Raw genomic sequence first — 22,357 nt, 5'->3', positions numbered from 1 at the left:
CTCTGTAGGCAATTCCTCGACTGTGACCAGATTTTGTGATGATCAAACACTAAAGGTCCACTTCCCATACCACAACACAAACAGGATAAGGCATTTGCATTTAGGGTTTCTTGTGGGACTGTCCAGTTTGATTTGTACAATGTCTACTACACCAACACCAATATGCGTCTCCATAACACTAAATTTGTTTTTCTTTATAAGTTATTATTCCTCTCAAATAAAACTGAAGATCTTAACTAGCTAGATCTGGGTAGGAAATTAGTAATTTCCTGCATGTGTTCTTCAAATTACGTGGTACATATATATATACAGTAACTTTGTTTGTACATAAAAAAACCATTATATCAAATGCTGTTTGATGTGAATGGTTTGGTACTCTTAGCCCTTAATCAAGGTTGTGACGTTGTCATAGTATTTAGAAGTACTTTCCCATTTATCATGGACTGTGGCTTGATACGAAAACAAATTAGTCAAATCCTATTAATTTTTTACGTGGCAAGTGTTTATCTTTTTTTTATATAAATATTTATAAATTGTAATATAATTTTACTTATTTAATTAAAGAAATAAATTTTATATAATAAGTTATTTAAAGTATAACTTGGGAGAATTTATTTTTAACAGTCACAAATATAAATAGCATTATTTTTATACTATCAATTACTAAAAAAATAAATAACATTGAAATACAAATGAAGTTTTATTATAATTTTTATAGAAATTTATTTTATTTTATTTTTTAAAATTGCATAATTCTCTTTGCAAGAACCAAATAAATACAATACCAAATCAAAATTATACGGTTGACTATAATGCAAGAAAATATCTTGTTGCATTACCGTGAATAGTATAACTTTTCCTTCTCTTTAACTCCGCGTAAATAATTATTTACTAGTGTAGACTTTTGCATAACAATTGTTAGATCTTTTAATCTGCATGTCAAATTTAAATGAAAAGAAACAAAAATTTGTATTTTGTTATGAATTTTTCTTTATAAATGAGAACAAATTCGACAAAATGTACAAATAAAAATAAGTTAACATATATAAAATTAATATGTGACTCATATAAATCCTCTTTAGTTTATATGGAGATTTTCTTTAATTTGTTTCGTTGGAATCTCCTTTTGTAACTATTAATTATTAGATTTTTTTTACTCCATATGTCAATTGACATATATGTCACACTTGACTAATATATAGATTTAATTTATTAGAGATTTCATTTTGTATTTTTTAAAACACATTTTTCTCTATTTAAATATTAATTGTTAGATTTCTTTTAACTTACATGTCAAACTTAGATTAAAAAAATAAAAATCTATATTTTGTTGTGGACAAAAGAAACTTCATATATTTGAACATATTAATGTGATTCATAATAGGATATACAAATGAAGATAAGTTGACATATAAAATTGACAAGTGACTAACATGTAGTACCTCTTTGTCTACCTAAATATTCTTATTGATTTATTTTTTTGGAATCTCATTTTACATTATTTAAAACACATGTTTTTCTCCATTTAAATATCATTTTTTTTACTCCATGTGTCAATTGACACTTGACTGACATGCAAATGTTTTTTTATCCATGTGTAGATCCTCTTCCATTCAATTTGTTAGGGATCTCATTTTGCATTTTTAAAAATGGTTTTTTTTCTTTCTAAAAGCAATGAAAATCTACATTTTGTTATGGAATGAAGAAACTTCATATATGCAAACACATAAATGTGATTTACAATATGAAAATCACACGTGGATATCCTCACCGATTTCTTTAGTTGGGATCTCCTTTCGCACTTTTTAAAACATGTTTTTCTCCATTTAAAAGTAAAATTTTAGATTACTTTTACTTCACGTGTCAATTGTCATATATTAAATTGACATGTAACTAATATGTAGATTCTCTTCGATCCATATGTAGATCCTATTCGATTCATTTTCTCGGGATCTCATTTTTATTTCTATTTAAAATATTAATTGTTAGAAATCTTTTAATCTATGTGCCAAAATTAAATTTTAAAAAATAAAATCTATATTTTATCATGGATTGAGGGAGCTTCATATATAAGAATGCTTAAAATTGATTTATAGTAAGGTGTGCAAATGAAAAATAATTCTCATATATGAACTTGACACGCGATTGACATGCATATCATCTTCGGTCCACGTGGATATCCTCCCTGATTTCTTAGGTTGAATCTCATTTTACATTTTTTAAAACATATGTTTTTCTCCATTTAAAAGTCAACATTTAGATATCTTTTCCTCCAAGTGTCAATTATCAAATATGAAACTGACATGCAACTAACATGCAGATTCTCTTTAATCCACGTGTAAATCCTCTTTAATTTGTTTTGTCGGGATCTCATTTTGCATTTATTAAATCACTTTTTTTTATCTATTTAAATATTAATTGTTTGATTTATTTTAATCTAGTGTCAAAATTTGATTTAAAAAAAAATCTACATTTTGTTGTGGACGAAGGGAGTTTCATATATGAGAATTCTTAAAAGTGATTTATAGTAAGGTGTGTGAATAAAGAAAACTTATGCATGTAAGAACTTGACATGAGATTAACATGCATATCTTCTTCAATCCACGTGGATATCCTTGTTGATTTCTTTAGTTGGGATCTCATTTTGAACTTTTTAAAATATGTTTCTCTCCGTTTAGAAGTCAATTTTTGGATTTCTTTTACTCCATGTGTCAATTGTCAAATATAAAATTGACATGCAACTAACATGCATATTCTTTTTGATCCACGTGTAAATCTTCTTTGATTCATTTTGTTGGTATCTCATTTTGCATTTATTAAAGCATAAGTTTTTATCTATTTAAATATTAATTGTTAAATTTATTTTAATCCATGTGTCAAAATTAAATTAAAAAAATGAAAATCTATATTTTGTTATGGACTGAGGGAGCTTCATATATGATAATGCTTAAAAGTGATTTATAGTAGGGTGTGTGAATGAATGGAACTTCACATATATGAACTTCACATGGTTGACATACAGATCTTCTTCATTCCACGTTAATATCCACGTTGATTTTTTAGTTAGGATCTTGTTTTGCACTTTTAAAAACATTTTTTTTCATTATGTCAATTTTGGAATTCCTTTTACTCCACGCGTCAAATGTCATTTATGAAACTTGCATGCAAATCTTTTTCGGTCCACGTGTAGATCCTCTTCGATTTGTTTTGTCAAGATCTCATTTTTTATTTTTTTAAAACACAAGTGTTTATCTGTTTAAATATTAATTGTTAAATTTATTTTAGTCCATGTGCCAAAATTAAATTAAAAATTGAAAATCTACATTTTGTTATGGACTGAGGGAGCTTCATGTATGAGAATGCTTAAAATTGATTTATAGTAGGATGTACAAATGAAGAGATTTCTTTTCCTCCAAGTGTCAATTATCAAATATGAAATTGACATGTAACTAACATGCAAATCCTCTTTAATCCATGTGTAAATCCTGTTTAATTCATTTTGTCAGGATCTCATTTTGTATTTATTAAAGCACATTTTTATCTATTTAAATATTAATTGTTCAATTTATTTTAATCATGTGTCAAAATTTAATTTTAAAAAAAGAAAATCTACATTTTGTTGTGGACAAAGGGAGTTTCATATATGAGAATTCTTAAAATTGAATTATAGTAAGGTGTGTGAATAAAGAGAATTTTGCATGTAGGAACTTGACACGCGATTAACATGCAGATTCTCTTCGGTCCACGTGGATATCCTCATTGATTTCTTTAGTTGAGATCTCGTTTTGAACTTTTTAAAACTTGTTTTTCTTTATTTAGAAGTCAATTTTTGGATTTCTTTAAATCCATATGTCAATTGTCATGTGTAAAACTGACATGTAATTAACATGCAGATCCTCTTTAGTCCACGTGTATATCATCTTTGATTTGTTTTGTCGATATCTCATTTTGCATTTATTAAAGCATAATTTTTTATCTAATAATTATTAATTGTTAAATTTCTTTTAATCCACATGTTAAAATTAAATTTAAAAAAATGAAAATCTATATTTTGTTATGGATCAAGGGAGCTTTATATCTGAGAATGCTTAAAAGTGATTTATAGTAGGGTGTGTGAATGAAGAAAAGCTCGCATATATGAACTTGACACGCAATTGACATACAAATCCTATTTGATCCACGTGAATATCTTCACTGATTTCTTTAGTTGGGATCTTATTTTGTACTTATGTTTTTCTCTATTTAAAAGTTAATTTTAAGATTTCTTTTATTCCACGTGTCAATTGTCATATATAAAAATGACATGCAACTAATATGCATATTCTTTTCGATCCACATGTAAATCTTCTTTGTTTCGTTTTGTCGGTATCTCAATTCGTATTTATTAAAAGCATAAGTTTTTATCTATTTAAATATTAATTGTTAAATTTATTTTAATCCACATGTCAAAATTAAATTAAAAAAAATGAAAATCTATATTTTGTTATGGATTGAGGGAGCTTCATATATAAGAATGCTTAAAAGTTATTTATAGTAGGGTGTGTGAATGAAAGGAACTTCACATATATGAATTTGACACGCGATTGACATGCAGATCTTCTTCATTCCACGTGAATATCCTCATTGATTTCTTTAGTTAGAATCTCATTTTACACTTTTAAAAACTTGTTTTTCTTTATTTAGAAGTCAATTTTTGGATTTTTTTTACTCCACTTGTCAAATGTTATTTATGAAATTGACATGAAACTTGCATGCATATCCTCTTCGGCCCACTTGTAGATCCTCTTCGATTTATTTTGTCGAGATCTCATTTTGCATTTATTAAAACACAAGTGCTTATCTGTTTAAATATTAATTGTTAAATTTATTTTAATCCATGTGCCAAAATTAAATTAAGAAATGAAAATCTAAATTTTGTTGTGAGGAGTTTCATGCATGAGAATGCTTAAAAGTGATTTATAGTAGGGTGTGCGAATGAAGATAAGTTCGCATATATGAACTTGACAGGCAATTGATATGCAAATCCTGTTCAATTCATGTGGATATCCTCACTAATTTCTTTAGTTGATATATCGTTTTGCACTTTTTAAAACATATGCTTTTCTCCATTTACAAGTCAATTTTAAGATTTCTTTTACTCCACGTGTCAATTGTCATATATGAAACTAACATGCAGATCCTTTTCGGTTCACATATAAACTCTCTTTGATTTGTTTTGTCGGGATCTCAGCATTTATTGAAGCATACATTTTATCAGGATCTCATTTTGTATTTGGTGAGATCTCATTTTGCAATATATGTTTCTCTGCATTTAAATATCAATTTAATTTTCTTTTAATCCATGTTTCAGACTTAAATTAAAAGAAATAAAAATCTATATTTTGCAATGGATTAACGAACCTCATCTATGAAACACATTAAAGTGATTAATAATAGTGTGTACAAATGAAGATAAGTTGACATATACAAAATCATGTTCGACCAACATATAGATCTTCTTTGGTCCACATGTGAATCTTCTCTAATTTAGTTTGTTTGAATCTCATTTTGCATATTTTAAAAGCTTATATTTTTCTCCATTTAAATATCAATTATTAGATATCTTTTCATTCGCATGTGAGACTTGGATTAAAAGAAATGCAAAATCTTGTTGTATTTTCATGACTAGTATAATTTTTTTTTTTACTTTAATTCCTCATAAACAATTATTTATTAAAGGAGACCTTTACTTTGAAAGAAAAACAATTCTAATCCTTAATAAAAAAATATATAATAACAATAAATTAATATTGTTTACAGGTTGAGTTATAAATTTGTTAAAATATACATTCGTGATATTTTATCAACATTTAAGATTTTTTATTTTCTAAATATCATTTTTTTAAAACTCATGAAAAAAATTCCACTATTGGGTGGTTGCAAAGGATATACTCACGTAAAACTCCCATGGGGATGAAGAATGGATGATAGTACACGAATATTTGTTGTAACTTAAAAGTAAAATTAAAACTATTAATCTCTTGGTAGTGTTCTTTAATTGTGATCCCACGAGGTGCAATGCAAGAAGAGTAAAGTAAGTAGTACTACTTTACTTTAAACCAAGTTATGGATACCCCATAATTGGTGTTGAGAGTCTTCGGGTGATTACTCATTGGAGCCAGTTAGTACAACCGTTGTGTTAATCATGGCACGATCTCAACTGTCTTATATGTACACATTTGATTGACCATTGTTTTGGATAAGCTCCTAGTACTTAGGGTTAAAGTTTTAATTCGGGAAAAAACGATGATATAGAGTAATTGGAACGGATGGTTTAAAATTGCAAAGAGTAGAGAAGAGGGTGGAGAGAGAAACATAAAATAAAAATAGAGAGATACTGAAAGTCATAGAGAGAGGAAGCAGGGTGTGAGTGAGGGTGGCGCAGAAAGAGGGACCACGGGGACAAGAGAATCTGTGAAACGTGGCAGAATCACATGTTTCATATATCACTGACCACACCACCTGTCAGTGCCGCTTCTCCCTCTAATTAAATCACATTTTTCATTTTATCTAACAATAATAAACACACTATTAACTGTTTAAACCAAGTTTTATACACTCGACCAAAAATCAAACTCATTGAAGAGAATAGATTCATTTGTTAAAATTAAGATTAGAATCATTTGAATATTGTTTAAATTTAATTTCAACAGAAATAATTTTTAATAAGATTTTGTGAATTTTTAGTTATATTTTGAATTAATCATGATTTTTTTCTGTTAATTTAGAAGGATTAAAAAAAAAAACACTCACAGCAAAAAAAAAAAAGGAAAAAAGAGAAAACCCATTCGTGTTTGTGTTCGCCTAATAACGTCACACTCTCCGGATGATGAGGGTGCTACCTACCCTTTTCACACAGTTTCGTCAAAACGTAACCGTAATAACGCCGTTTTCCCGATGGACCTCTTTCTTATAATTTCATTTTAAAAAGTATTTACGGATACAAAATTTAATTACTTTTTTTTTTATTTTTTAAATTAGTAAACGGTATATTTCAATTATTAATCATAATTTTAAAACAAAGAGTATAATTTTTTTATAAAAAAAAGCATATGATTGAAGGGATTGTTTGTTAACATTTTAACTTAGGAAAAAAGAAAGATAATATCGCTGTTATAGGGAACGTGCTTTGCTGGCATCCCGTTTCTATCGGTATAGAGAGAGAGAGTAGTACTAGTAATGTTTTGTTTTTGGACAGTGGGTCCCACGTCGGATGATCCTAAAATCGATGTTGACGTCTGAATCCCCGTCCTCGTTGATCTTCTCTCAGCACAGACCCCCTCTTTCAGTGGGCCCGCGTTGCAACTCATCACTTCTCTCACTCAACATCGCGCACGTAAGGCGTGGATCCTCACGCGCCACCAGAAAGTGCCACCTGGGAAACTGCTAACTTTCAGTAAGTGTTGTTTGGCGTGCACACAAGTGTGGCGCGTGGTGACCAAAGTTGACCCGTCCTCTTGATCTCTCCTTCATGTGCGTCGCGGGAAGTTATTCCCCACTCAAACCTACGGAAGCCGACCACACATACTTGCCATAGGCCACCCCTCATACAAATATCACCCTCATTTTAGTTTTCTTTTTTTCCTTTTTATTGTTATCATTTTCTCATTTTAAATATGAGAATCATCAGTCTCGTTTGAATATACTATATTCAGTTTTTTAAATGAATTTTTTAGTTCAAATTTTATAAATAAAAAAAATGATTAGAAACTAAAAGTAATATTATCAATATTACCAAGACAACAAAATAAAAGTGATAGACTCTTGTACAATGACTTCTTGCATTAATTTTTCCGAAAAAAATTATCCTTTAATGAAGATGAAGATATTTGTATTTTGTTATTTTCTAAATTATAATCTGTCAAATTTGCTAATACGAATGTTTTTATGAATAATTTTACTTGTTTTTTTTATCTCTTAAAAAATAGCACCAGCAAATATGACAAAAGAGAAAATAACTTTTTAAAAGTAAAGAAAGCATGATACTAAAATAGCAAGCCTACGGAGGAAAAAAGAAAGGCCGTATTTTAGATGAATGGTAAATGCTAAAGCTACAATAATGTCATTTCATTTATTAAAGTTGCATTTGTTACATTAAAATAAATGCTTTTTCCATTGATAGCATTAGTGTGCAAAGTGAATTTTGATTAGTATTTTTTCCCTCTAAAAAAAAGATTAGTATTTTGTTGAGATTAACTATTCACAACATAAGAATTTATACAACTAACAGTAATATATTTCTTAAGTTATAAAAATTACTTTCTTTCTAAATAAATAAAGTTTTATTTTATTATCCAACAAGTACTTGAGATCTGAAGATCGATCACGTCTTTTAGAAGGGTGGAGCATAAATACGGCTATCCACTTGACTTGATATAACTACTGATTTTGACAAGGATTGTTCTTCACTTGCAAAAAGATTGGATGAAATTATATTAGAGCATGTTAAATGGATATTTTGATTTAGTCTTTACTACTCTTGCAAAACAACACATCAGAAAGTATATATAAACAGCAGAGCATGTGCATGTGAAAAAGAGCAAAGAAAACATAGGACATATTATGTACCAAGAAATAATAATGAGTAAAGGGACATTAACCGGAATTAATTTTCAAAGTCAAATATAAATTATAGAGTATTAAACATAGCATTTCCCTATGGTTTGTACCAACTTCCTTCCAAGTGGCTAATGTAATGGTGAAGGCATAATTCTTGAATCCGTGGAATGATTACTAGGATTAAGAAAGAAGAGAAAAAGAGGCGCGTGAGGGAAGAGGTGATTGTAGAAAAGGTGGAGCCCAGGATCATTCTGGGTCCCCAAGACTCTCAATCGATGAAGCGTACGGGCACCTGATTTTCTAGTGTATGGTGTCTGCTCTATGCACGAGCTGTACTCTATCATGGGCATCTTTCTTCGGATTACGGTGTGGCCACGGCTCTTCTCTTTCATGCCCCTGCCCCTGCCCCGGACCTTCATTCTTTTAAAACTAAAATAACGTACACATGATTAAATTTTTTAAATAACTCACTCACTACAAGTAAAAATATCACACTCAACATCCACACTTTTCACATAAAGGAAAAAAGAAAAAGAAATAAAGAATTCGTTCCATTATTATGGCCTCCCTTGTTCCTTATCTTTTCCAATTTCCACCCTTCTTTCTTTCTCTCTCTCCGTTTCCCCTTTAGACCTCTCTCTCACTTGAAACTCCACAACCCCATTTTCCTTTCCTATGACCCTATTCCAAATCACCAATTCTAATTCCATTCTTCAGGTGTTCAATTGAATTCGTGATGAAGAGGGATCACCGAGATAGCTGCGGCGGCGGCGGCGGAGGGAGTGTGAAGGGTGAGTGTTCCTCAATGCCGTCGAACGGGAAGGCAAATATGTGGGAGGAACAACAACAACAACAACAGGGGATGGACGAGTTGCTGGCGGCGTTGGGGTACAAGGTTCGTGCTTCCGACATGGCCGACGTGGCACAGAAGCTGGAGCAGTTGGAGATGGTCATGGGTTGTGCCCAGGAAGAGGGAATTTCCCACCTCGCCTCCGACACCGTCCACTACGATCCCACGGATCTTTATTCCTGGGTCCAAACCATGTTAACCGAACTCAACCCTGAACCCAACAACAACAACAATAGCCTCCTCGGTCCATCTTCTCTCTTAATCGACAACAACACCGCCCCTGTTTTCAACGACGATTCCGAATATGACCTCAGAGCCATTCCTGGTATTGCAGCCTACCCTCCTCCTCCTCCACAAGACAACAACAACAACAACAACAACCTCGACGAAATCGAAACAGCTAACAACATCAACAAGCGTCTCAAGCCATCTCCAGTTGAATCAGCAGACTCCGCGTCTGAGCCCACGCGCACGGTGCTGCTCGTTGACCATCAGGAAGCCGGCGTGCGTCTGGTCCACACTCTCCTGGCGTGCGCGGAGGCCGTCCAGCAGGAGAATCTGAAGCTGGCCGACGCGCTCGTCAAGCACGTGGGCATACTCGCGGCTTCTCAAGCCGGCGCCATGAGGAAGGTGGCTTCCTACTTCGCCCAAGCCCTCGCGCGTCGTATCTACGGAATCTTCCCGGAAGAAACCCTCGACTCCTCCTTCTCCGACGTTCTCCACATGCACTTCTACGAGTCCTGCCCTTACCTCAAATTCGCGCACTTCACCGCGAATCAGGCTATCCTCGAAGCATTTGCCACTGCTGGGAGAGTCCACGTCATCGATTTCGGCCTCAGACAAGGGATGCAGTGGCCTGCACTCATGCAAGCCCTTGCATTGCGGCCCGGCGGGCCCCCGACTTTCCGTCTAACCGGAATCGGCCCGCCGCAGCCCGACAACACCGACGCGCTGCAGCAAGTGGGCTGGAAATTAGCCCAATTGGCCCAGAACATCGGCGTCCAGTTCGAATTCCGCGGCTTCGTTTGCAACAGCCTCGCGGATCTCGACCCGAAAATGCTCGAGATCCGACCCGGAGAAGCCGTCGCTGTCAACTCGGTTTTCGAGCTCCATCGTATGCTGGCCCGCCCCGGATCCGTCGACAAGGTCTTGGACACTGTTAAGAAAATCAAGCCGAAGATTGTCACCATCGTGGAACAAGAAGCGAACCACAACGGACCGGGTTTTCTTGACCGGTTCACTGAGGCCTTGCATTACTACTCCAGCCTATTCGACTCGCTGGAGGGTTCGTCCTCTTCGACCGGGTTGGGCTCACCAAATCAGGATCTGTTAATGTCCGAGTTGTACCTGGGGAGACAAATATGCAACGTGGTGGCTAACGAGGGCGCGGACCGGGTAGAGCGTCACGAGACTTTGAGTCAGTGGAGGGGGAGATTGGACTCGGCCGGGTTCGACCCGGTTCATCTCGGGTCCAACGCGTTCAAGCAAGCGAGTATGCTACTTGCTCTATTCGCAGGCGGTGACGGCTATAGGGTTGAGGAGAATAACGGCTGCCTCATGCTTGGCTGGCACACTCGGCCACTCATCGCTACCTCCGCCTGGAAGCTTCCCTCCCCGAACGACTTGCACTGTAAACTGTAGATTAATTGGCTCCTGGATGGGTGGTAAATAATAAAAAATGGTTTGGTTGAACTTGTTCGAGTGGAGTGAATCAATGACCCAGTGAGTCAGTGAGTCAGTGAGCGAGCCAGCGAGGCAGCAAGAGGATAAATAAATGAGAGGGTAAAAAAACAAAAAAGTAAAAAAGAAAAACAAAAGACTGTAATTTGTAATTGTGCTCTCGTAATTACCGTTTCTCCTCTTTAGTGTTTTTTTTTCCTTTCTCTAAATTATTATATAATTTGTTTAATTCTTAATTATGATGTCTTTTTCTTTTTAATCTTTATCTTAATCATGTGTTGTGACTTGTGAGATTGATTAACTTGAATTAACTGGTTCACCGTTGTTGGAGGGGGAGGGTCTGGTCCTGTCGAGGAAATTGATTGTGTTTCTAGCTTTTGTTGTCTGAGTTTTTAATAAATGAATGAAAGAGGTGGTGTAATTTTAGTCTTGTCAAAACTTTTTGTTAATACGTTGTTTCTTTTGATGAATAAGAAAGAAACCTTGCATTTCGCTGTGTTTTCTGTGATTTTAATTGTTCCTCTTCAGTGAATGATTTCTATGAATGCGATCATTTGTGGATAAAGGGGGAAGATGAAAGCATTTTGATTTGGAAAATGAAAGTGATGGGATGATTATTCTTTGGGTATTAATTTCTATGTATGAGAATTTTTGTTTTGCGTTTATTTTCATTTTTCCTTTTAGAGCACATGATAAGACCATATGATCGAAAATATTCGGAATTTTTTTCTGCCAACACTGAATTTCCATCCAATGTACCCGAAAAGAAAATTTCATTCAAGAGTTTTACCTAACGGATTTTATTGTAAGTAAATTTGCACGCCACTTAGGTGAAGTCAAATGATTGTTATGATCCAAATGCTTTGATTGAAAGTAACATAGAAAAGCAATGTAAATTATTTAAGGTTAATTTTAATTTCCAATCTCAGTCCATGAAGTTCACATATTCAAGCCTAAAAAGATATTCTAATCAATGCCATAAAGACAGGCTGCTCTTGTTATTCTTTTAAATATTTTACCTGTTTCATCTATTGTAAAAGGTATTGAGAATTCACCACATGACCCTAATTATGGATAGTCATCCTTATTTTAACCGGGTTATATGCGGAAAGAAGCAAATGTATAAGTCTTCTGAGAAAGAAAAAAAAAAATCTACAGCCACTAAGAGGGCCTCATGTCTCAAGTGTATCCAAAGAGGGTTTTTCAATCGCTACGATTACCTTTTAGGTTGAGTAAAATCACTAGTTTCCTGTAATATGAAAATAAAGTTCGATTTTATGTTGAGAAAAGCACCTAAATTTACTTTTTATGTTATTAACATGATGGTCTCCGAGGTATGCAAATCATCTTCGGTTCAGAGCAAAAGTAAATTTTCATTTCTTAGATTAAAAGAAATGGATACCTACATTTTGTTATGGACGTACGTAAAAGTGATTTATAATAAAATGTAATAATAATAAAAAAAAAGTTAACATATATAATTTTCTTCAAGTCACCTATAAAATCTCAGCAATTAAAATATATTTTTTTACATTTAAATATCAATTTTTAGATTTCTTTTAATTCATGTATCACACTTATATTAAAAGAAATGAAAATATACACTTTATTATAATGTGAGAGAACTTCGTAAATGAAAATATATAAAAAGTGATTTGTAATGAAATTTATGAACGAATACAAGTTAACATATGAAATTATACACAATTGACATGTAAATTGTCTTTGGTACATGTGTAGATTTTCTAATTCATTTTGCATTTTTAAAACACATATTTTTTCTCCATTTAAATATCATTTGTTAGATTTCTTTTAATTCACAGGTCAAACTTAGAATTAAAGAAGTGAAAATTTATATTTTACTATGGACAAAGGGAACATGATATATAAAAACATGTAAAAGTGATTTATAATAACATGTACAAATGAAGATAAGTTAACATATATGAAGTTGACACGTGATTGACATGCAGATCCGCTTCGATCCACATGTAAAATATCACCGATTCATTTTGCATTCATTGTAACACATTTTTTTATGCTTAAATATTAATTGTATATGTCTTTTAATCCTAATGTCAAACTTAAATTAAAATAAATAAAAATCTAAACTTTGTTATGGAGTGAGAGAACTTCATAAATGAAAGAACATAAAAGTGATATGTAGTAAGATTTATGAATAAAGACAAGTTAGTATATATAAAATTGACACGCGATTAACATGCAAATTCTCTTTAGTCCACATAAATTTTATATAATTTATTTTGTATTTTAAAATACCTGTATTTCTCCATTTAAATAACATTTGCTGGATTTCCTTTAACTCATATGTTAGACTTAGCTTAAAAGAAGTGAAATTTTATATTTTGGTATGGACAGAGGGAACATAATATATATAAAAACACATAAAAGTGATTTATAGTAGGATGTATAAATGAAGACAAGTTAACATATATGGAATTGACACGCGATTGACATATATATCCTCTTTGGTCCATATGTAAAATCTCACCGATTCATTTTACATTTATTATAATACATTTTTTTCCTTTTAAATATTAATTTTTATGTTTTTTAAATATTAATTTTTTTAATTCACGGGTAGGTTCTCTCTAATTTATTTTGCATTTTTAAAATGCATGTTTTTTTTCTATTTAAATGGCATTTACTAGATTTTTTTTGAACTCTCACCTCAAACTTAGATTAAAAGAAATAAAAATCTATATTTTGCTATGAACATAGGAAACATAATATATGAAAAATGTAAAAGTGATTTATAGTAAGATGTACTAATGAAGACAAGTTAACACATACATGAAATTGACATATAATTGAGTTGCAGATCTTCTTTCATCCACATGTAAATTCTCTCTTATTTGTTTTGTATTTATTAAAATATGTTTTTCTTTATTTGAATATCAATTGTTAGATTTCATTTAATCCATGTATGAAACTTAGATTAAAAACAATAAAAATCTACATTTATTATGGACTAAGAAGGAAGACAATTAATATATATAAATTGACACACAAGAGACACATAAATCCTCTTCGATTCATTTTGTTGAGATATTATTTTACATTTTTTTAAAAATGTTTTCTACATTTAAAGATCAATTTTTAATTTCTTTTAATGCACATGTCAAACTTAAATTAAAAAAAAAAATTTGCATTTTATTATAGACGGATAAAAGTTCATATACGAGAACACATAAAAGTAATTTACTATATATAAGATCTATGAATAAGTGCAAATTAGCATATATGAATTTGACATACCACATGCATACAAATCCTTTCTAAACCATTTTATAGATGCTTTTCGATTTCTTTTGTTGGATCTCATTTTGTATTTTTTTTAAAAATGCTATTCTTCGTATAAATATTAACTGTTAGATTTTTTTAATCCACATGTAATCTTAGAATATAAAAAAAATGAAAATCTCTGTTTTACTATATGGACGGAAAGGATCTGCATGCCTCCAAAGAGAAATACCTATAATAATAATAATAATAATAATAATAATAATAAACATAGATCAATATCTCCATAAACACATGGCTTATTCTAATTCTGAGTTTCCATGTCCTATTGAGGAAGCTAGCTTTTCAATCACCAGAGAGCTTCAGAAGATGGGTCAATGGGCAGTTATCCTTAACTGAACTAATTAAATTAAAAAGTATTGATTAAATTTAATTCAACCTAGATTTTCTTAAAGCATGTAGTCATGATTAGATCCTTCCAAAGTAACAATACTCCACAATTAAACTGCGAGAATGTTCCACTCTCCAGGTTTTCGAGTGATGCCATCATGCCAAATGGAATCGGGTGTACAACAAATTAATTTGGAATAACCTAATCCGATGTGTCGCCTCTTGAATCTTTTGCTTCACTTTCTGTAATTAGTTTATTTTTTAAGAAAAAAGTGAGTGAGTTTACCAAAACAAAAGAAAAATGTTAAAAGTGTGGTTAACTATTTAACATGTATCACATGGCCATCTACTTAATAATTACTATCATGATTAACTTTTGAAAGATTGAGATCAAATATTTACGTAAAATTAGGAACTATAGTGGAAAAAATATTTTCTTGTCTACAGATTTTTTTTTTAATTTTTAAATATAACTTTACTATTCGTTTATGTTAGCCTTAGGATTCCCATTGAAACAATTTCGTACAAATATTTGTGAGGATTAAATTTTGTTCACTTTTTATATCTTTGCGAACGCGATTAATTAATGCAGTGTCCGGTAAAGCTTATTAATAATAAAAATGGTTTCATTACTGCCTCTCTCCCTTTGAAAAGTGTCTCGACTAAAAGTGCGAAAAGAAACACATTTTTTAATTGCAAAAATGATGATTTCGCATTCTAAGGCTTTATAAGTGTATTCACCGTAAGAATAAAAGATAGAAAAAAACAATAAATGTAATAAATGATATAATAACAATTAAAATAAAGAAAAATATTTGATAGATATAAAAATTGAGTTGTTTTAATTATAATATATTTTCACTTATTAACACCTTAATTGTAGTTAACCTCATTTCACATCTCACTCTTATATTTATTTGCATCTCTCTTTATCTTTCTTTTTTTCCCATTAAATCTATCACTTAATATCTCTTTTTCCTTCTTAATTAGCTCTCTTTTGTCCCGACAGTCACAAACTTACTGCTCGATATATATTTATGTATATAGTTAAACCATCCTAAATATTTTCTTAAGATTTGGTCTAGATATCATTCTATTAATTGGTGGTTATCTCTTCCGGGATTCCTTCGGGCCGATCTTGCTAAAAAGTACGTGTTAACGGTAGGTGGTGGTGCAAGATCACATGGTTTCACATAATTAAGTGGGATATTCGTGGAAGGATCATATTTTGGGAAATTATATTTGAAGGATTAGTTTTGCAATAGTTATTGACTTATTTCAACGATTTACAACTTTTCACTTCATTTCATCGTGCAAAATGATTACAACAAAGCCGTGCATTTTCACGCATAAAAGGTTCTTCCAAGAGATAAGAACGAACAAGATTTTGGTACCGTCTCCACTATCAATAACACCTACTGAGACAAAGAGAGAGATGAGAAGAAAAAAAAAACATAGTATCACTATGTGATATGATGTAATAAAAAGAAAAAAAAATAAAGAGAAATAATAAATGTTCATGAAGTGTTTAGAGTAAAGAACTATCTACCAATCATTACTTATTGTAAGATGATAAATCTTGTTAAAAATAGGAAGTTTGAAGAGTTGGTTGTTTCACTTAAATTGCTATCAAATTAATAGTGTAACTTAGGATTGATGATAAAGGATCAATATAGCTTATTAAACTTAGATGTCTGATTGTAAATAGACGTTTAAATAAATTATTATGAAAAGTCATATTAAACATTGAAAATAGACTTATAACATAAACAAGTAAAATTTAACTCTTAAAAAGTCTAACTTTGCTATTTCTACCCTTGTCTCATGCCTAGAGTAATAGAAATTTGAATTTTCATAGCTTATAGTTTATTTTACATCTTTTCTCCCATTGGCTTATTAATTGATTACCTATTTAATTAAGAATAAATTATACTTATAATTTTTTAAATATAAAATAGTTTTTTTTATGTATAAACCATATGTTAAATCCGGTTTTTATAAAAGTTAGGTCAAACTTATAAAATGTCCTATGACTCTTAATATACTTAGTTTGAACTTAATTTTTAAAAATAGGTGAAATCTATTTAAACAAAACATTGTTTGACCCAACATATTTTCACCCTAGGCCTAACCATAATTTGATTATGACAAACAAAGCCATTCAAAGACTTGTTTCAAATATTTTTTTTAAAGATACATTATAGAAATCATAAGAAAGATCCAACCCATATTATCAAATATACACTTGATTGAATTTAACGAAAGTCAAAGAGAAAATTACCAAAGTGCAGGGCACACTATCATAGCGAATAGTATATATCATTCATTGCAAATTGATATTTTACCTTGTGTAAAAAAGGTATATTAGAAGACAAAAGTATAAGGGAGTTTCTTATCATAGTTGGACCAGAAAAAGTTAAACATTTATGCTAATTTTATGTAAAAACTAATTGCAATTTGTTCCATTAATAATATAATCATTTTGCTTTTTTATATAAGAAAATTGCAATTTTAATAGTTTAATTTACACAACATCTATTTCTATAATATATTTGTGATTAAAAAACTTTAAAGTTTCAAGTGGTATAAACTTAATTTCCTTCAAAAAAATGTTTTGGATTTCAAACTTGTGTATGCAATTTTGTTTTGTTTAGAGTCCTATGATCATGTGAATTACTAACTTAAATAAGATTGTCTCAAAAAAATACTTTCAATCTAAATAACAGAAAAAAGAGACAAATTATCTTAATAATCTTGAATTTTGAGTTTAATCAATCCAATTTTAATAAAGAGTCCGATCATATTTATAAAAAATACTAATCAGTGCCTTAAGAGCTTATCTCATATACTTTTCCATGATTTCCAATGTAATTCCAATGCAATCTTCAATAAAATCTTTCTATTTGTTTTTTAATTTCTTAACGTAAGAGCACTGATTGGTAGATCCTGTATTTATTCTGAATGTTGTGAAAATATTGTGCGTAAAAATTGACGTGTGTGCATTAATGATGTAAGTACTGTTTTCCAAGATAATTACTAGTATTTTGCAGAAGGTTATTATGGTTCAATGAAATGTGAGTTTTGTGCACACCACTGCAAGTCGTTGTTCTGCTTTTGTAAAAGCTAAATTTTTGTTTGATTTATGAAAGATTGAAAAAACATACCACCTATACTATCATATTTTGAATATCACATCTTTTTTAGCTAGTTTTGTTTTGCACTATCATCATCATTTCGGTGTAAGGTGGATATATAAAGAAATAAGGCTTGTTCCTATGAACCAAGGCTACTGATAGTGATTGACATCAAAAGAAGGGAAGGTTGGTCGATGTTTATTCTATTACTTAATCACACATACATATGTAGGTAGAAGACAGCTAATCAAAAGCTTTAAACCAATATAAAGCTTGTGATCATCTATTTGTGCGAGTTTTGATTACCGTTGCTGCGTCTCTTTTTATATATACCATGTTGCATGGTTTTTCTTCATACTCCATGCGTTTTATTTAGAGAGAATGAAATGGAAACACTTTCTACTCAATGTATTTCTTTTCCAATCCTTATGTTTGAATGATTATGAAGAAAGAAATAGAGGTAAAACATTATAATTATAATTGTAATTTAAATGTAACGTATATTTTTTTTATCAAACAAAACTAAACTGTTGCGAAATTTGAAACTTGTGTAACAATTTCCCGAGGGGAAGTACATAAGATTGAGACTGGCAAACCCTTCCTTTAGAATATGTTAAAACTAGAAAGAAACCATGATATATTCTCTGTTTACATGGCTTGCAAAATGCAAAGACATTATTGTTCTCTTTTTATCAATAGTTTGCTTTCCCTATATGGTTCTTTGTAGCGGACGGGTGGCTTATAATAATGACTGCCCTTTATTGGTTCCTAATTGCGATAAATGAACTTGTGTCTTTGAGGGGATATAGAAACTACCTAGCCAGTAAAGGAACGAATTATAGGACCAACCATCCCAATCAACATTAATGATGCAATGTAATCTTTGTCAACTATATTCGATCTTGGTTTTAACTCCCTTTGCCATTCTAAGCTAAGCCAACATAAAGCTCAAGTGGATGCTCTTAATTATGATATCAATAAAAGATGTCCTAGTGAAAATAATTGCTTACACAAAGAAGCAAGGCAAGATTTTATTCTCATTCTACCGATCTCAAAATCTCGAATAGAAAGTAGTTGTACCAAACTCTCTCTCTCTCTCTCTCTCTCTCTCTCTCTCTCTCTCTCTCTCTATATATATATATATATATATATATATATATATATATATATATATATATATACTCTCGTTACATTTTGACCACATATCTAAAACCATAAAAAGGGATAATCTTTTCTAGCTAGACATTTGATTGTATTAAATTTATGTATATATAATACCTAATACTTCAATATAAAGTTTAATTCATTTATACTATCAGTATAAAATATTTTGACACATACATTTAACAAGAATTTATCTTACTGCCACTTTATTAATTAATAGGTCAATATAATAAGACAGTAATTTTTTTTTTGAATATTTGTGTAAAAGTATTTTATAATGTACATTAAACTCATTATTATATCATTTAATTCTCGATGGCTTTATTAATTCATACTTATTTGAACTATTTGTACATATTGTCGCAACCAAAATCTTGATAGGACGACAAAGATATTGTTATAAAAATAAGGAGTTGTCACCCAATTTTAATTTTTTAGGTAAAGTAACAGAAAAATCTCTTAAAAAAAAGAAATGATATTCTCAAACTAAATTTTGTGTTCGGGAGATAATTAAGTGCAAGAGATATAGTAACACCTAGAAAATCTATTTTATAAAAATGATTACCTCTGATTAATTAATTTTTGTATAACCTTTAAAATATTTATCTTACCCTAAAGTAATTAAAAACTATGACAAATATATTTTTATTTATTTAATATGTGCATTTATTTTATTTTGGTGCTTATTAAATTTTTATATTTTTGAAAAAATGAGTTATTATTATATTAAAATCTCCCCTTATTATATTATTTAACATGTGCTTTATGCTTCTCCTATTTATCTATAGATACAATAAAAAAACCAAAGTTACATAATTCTTTTATAAAAATTATCTGTGTTAGTATTTTTAATTTTACTTTTTTATATTAAATTTAGAATTTCTGAACTATCATAACTCATGCACCCTAAAATGTAAGATCACTATTAGCAAAAGGGTACACCTAAGTCAATCAATTAGACGTTTTACCTTGAAATTAATATATTTTTTTTATCAAATTAATTTTGTTACAACATTTTTGTTTTAAAAAAGAGTTTAATTGTTTAAAACACCAAGTTGTTGTGGCTTGTCTTAAAATCTAAGGATTAAGAAAATGACACATCCAATTAATTCATTTCTCTATTTAAGATCTCATCATAATTTTTTTAGTGCTAGTTAAATTAAAAAGTTTGATTTCAATAATTGTTTTTTTAATCAAAATTGCACAATATTTTTATTTCAAAAAAGTCTTAAAACTATCAATTTATCAAACTTGTGTCCTAAGAATTTTAAAGATTAAAAGGATGTGACATATCAATCATTTTTCTATTGCTAATTTCATTTAAACATGTTGTGCTTAATTAATCATAAAACTTAATTTCAATTAATTATTTTAGATTATAAACACTGTAATTTGTTATTCTTATTATTATCATCCTAACCAGAATAATAGAGTATGAACTTTTAATAACTTTTTAAGTCACTTTGTCTGTTACTGATAACTATTAAATATGAGTTATTTTTTATAATAAAAATATATTGAAAAAATCTTTAAAAATATTTAGTTAGCAGTTATTTTTGGCTTAAATGTTACGAATTAATATTTTTTTTATTTATAACTTGCAGATATGAAAATGAAGGATTAAAAGCAAAAAAGATCCAGAAAATATCAAAAATATAAATAAGGAAGATTTTTGGTATCAAGCCTAAGTCCACTTCAGCAATTATAAAAAGGGAGTCAAGCCCAAGTCCACTCTAGCAGTTATAAAAAGGGAGGCAAGCTAAGGAGAAAGACATATTGATCGAGTCTCAGAATACTTTAATACACACCTAAAGCGTGAGAACTCTTTCTTAGTGAATTCTTTCTTTTCTTTCATCATTTTCTATTCCTTTTTTCCATCTCTTCTCCTCCATCAGTTCTTATACCCCTTTGCTAGTGTAAGGCCTCTTATGGCTAAGAGAGACTAAACCCTTAGTTAGGGTCTGAGAGGTCTAAAAAGCCAAAAGATGTATTGTACACTTCATATTTATCAATACAAACATGTGTTTTCTTTCCTATTATCCTTTCTTACTTTTAATTTCATGCATCATTCATCCTTGCATCATCTTTGAGGGTTAGATACTCGATAGAGAGTAATCCTTAATAGAAAAGCAAGGGAAGTTTTACATGCATCTGTTTTAGGAATTAGTTGCTCGACAGAAGATAATTTCTAATAGAACTAAAAGGAATGAATATCTTAATAAAATCATTGCTAGACATAGAGTAATTGCATTATATTCATGCATCAAAGCAAACATCTAGAATTAGAACTTCATGCATTTTATCTATTGACTATTTGCAAAGACATTTGGGAGATAGATAGGTAAAATAGACTTGTCATCATGAGACATCAGGGACAAGTATTCTAATAGATGTGGGTAGGATAAATTCATCTGATTGATAGAGAAAAATCACAAATAATACATCTTAGGAAAAGAAGACATGTTAGGTTTTAATATTCTCATCCCATTGAATTCCGTGTTATTTCTTTTGTTTTCTATTAATAATTATTATTTTATACTGTGTTCTTTTAAAGTTATCTTTTATACCTCATCTTATCTTTTTATCTTATAAATTGGAAATTATCCAATACAAGTACTCAACAAAGTTCCTGTGAAAATCGATACTTGGACTTTCGAGTCTTTATTATTTGGATATTTGGTATACTTGCCAACGAGTTAACAATCACATTTTGGTTGTCTTTTTATACATAAGTCTAGGTCTATTGTGTGCATTTACGATATAATTTATTGTCAAAACTCATGGTTTATACTCAGTTTTGTTTGGCAGGTGGTTAGAGAATATTTAAAGAAAAAGAACTAAAAAATCTCATAAAGTTAGACTTTGATAATTCATCAGGGCCTTGATCAACCATCAAGGTCATGATCACTTCAACAACATCAAGGTTGTGTTCATTTCATCAGGGCTCAACATTAGAAATTCTTCAAGGCCTTGAACATTTCATCAAGACCTTGATCATTTCATCAAGGTCGTGATTATTCATCAAGGCCTCGATGGATTGATTATGGCTCAACATAGATTTGCATCCGAAAAACCATCACGACCTTGATCAATTCATTAAGGTTGTGATTAATTCGCGCTAACTGTCACTTAAATCTTTTATTATAAATAATCCCTTTTAGACCCTAGGTTGAACATTTTTTTTTTCATTTTGAGAGTTTCAAAGAGCAAGAGCAAGTGCTTAGTCCCAACGAAGCGTGAAAATCAACATTGGAAAGATTCCTCGCTTGGATTCCAA

The 22,357-nt window shown here is 30.5% G+C and overlaps 1 protein-coding gene across 1 annotated transcript; it reads left to right on the top strand.

The window, feature by feature from the left end:
- Positions 1-8,622: 8,622 nt before the first annotated feature.
- On the top strand, positions 8,623-11,364 carry LOC100799695 (DELLA protein 1). Its single transcript, XM_003552932.4, has one exon. It carries the CDS (start codon positions 9,335-9,337, stop codon positions 11,087-11,089), a length of 1,755 nt encoding a protein of 584 aa, XP_003552980.1. The 5' UTR covers positions 8,623-9,334; the 3' UTR covers positions 11,090-11,364.
- The last annotated feature ends 10,993 nt before the right edge of the window (positions 11,365-22,357 follow it).

This window comes from Glycine max, chromosome 18, assembly GCF_000004515.6.
Source record: "Glycine max cultivar Williams 82 chromosome 18, Glycine_max_v4.0, whole genome shotgun sequence".
Classification (NCBI taxonomy): Eukaryota; Viridiplantae; Streptophyta; class Magnoliopsida; order Fabales; family Fabaceae; genus Glycine; species Glycine max.
The sequence above is the reverse complement of the archived record's forward strand: the minus strand, read 5'-3'. Positions and strand labels throughout refer to the sequence as shown.

Coding starts and splice junctions, on each gene's coding strand:
- LOC100799695 (XM_003552932.4), top strand. CDS start 9,335: ATGAAGAGGGATCACCGAGATAGCTGCGGCGGCGGCGGCGGAGGGAGT.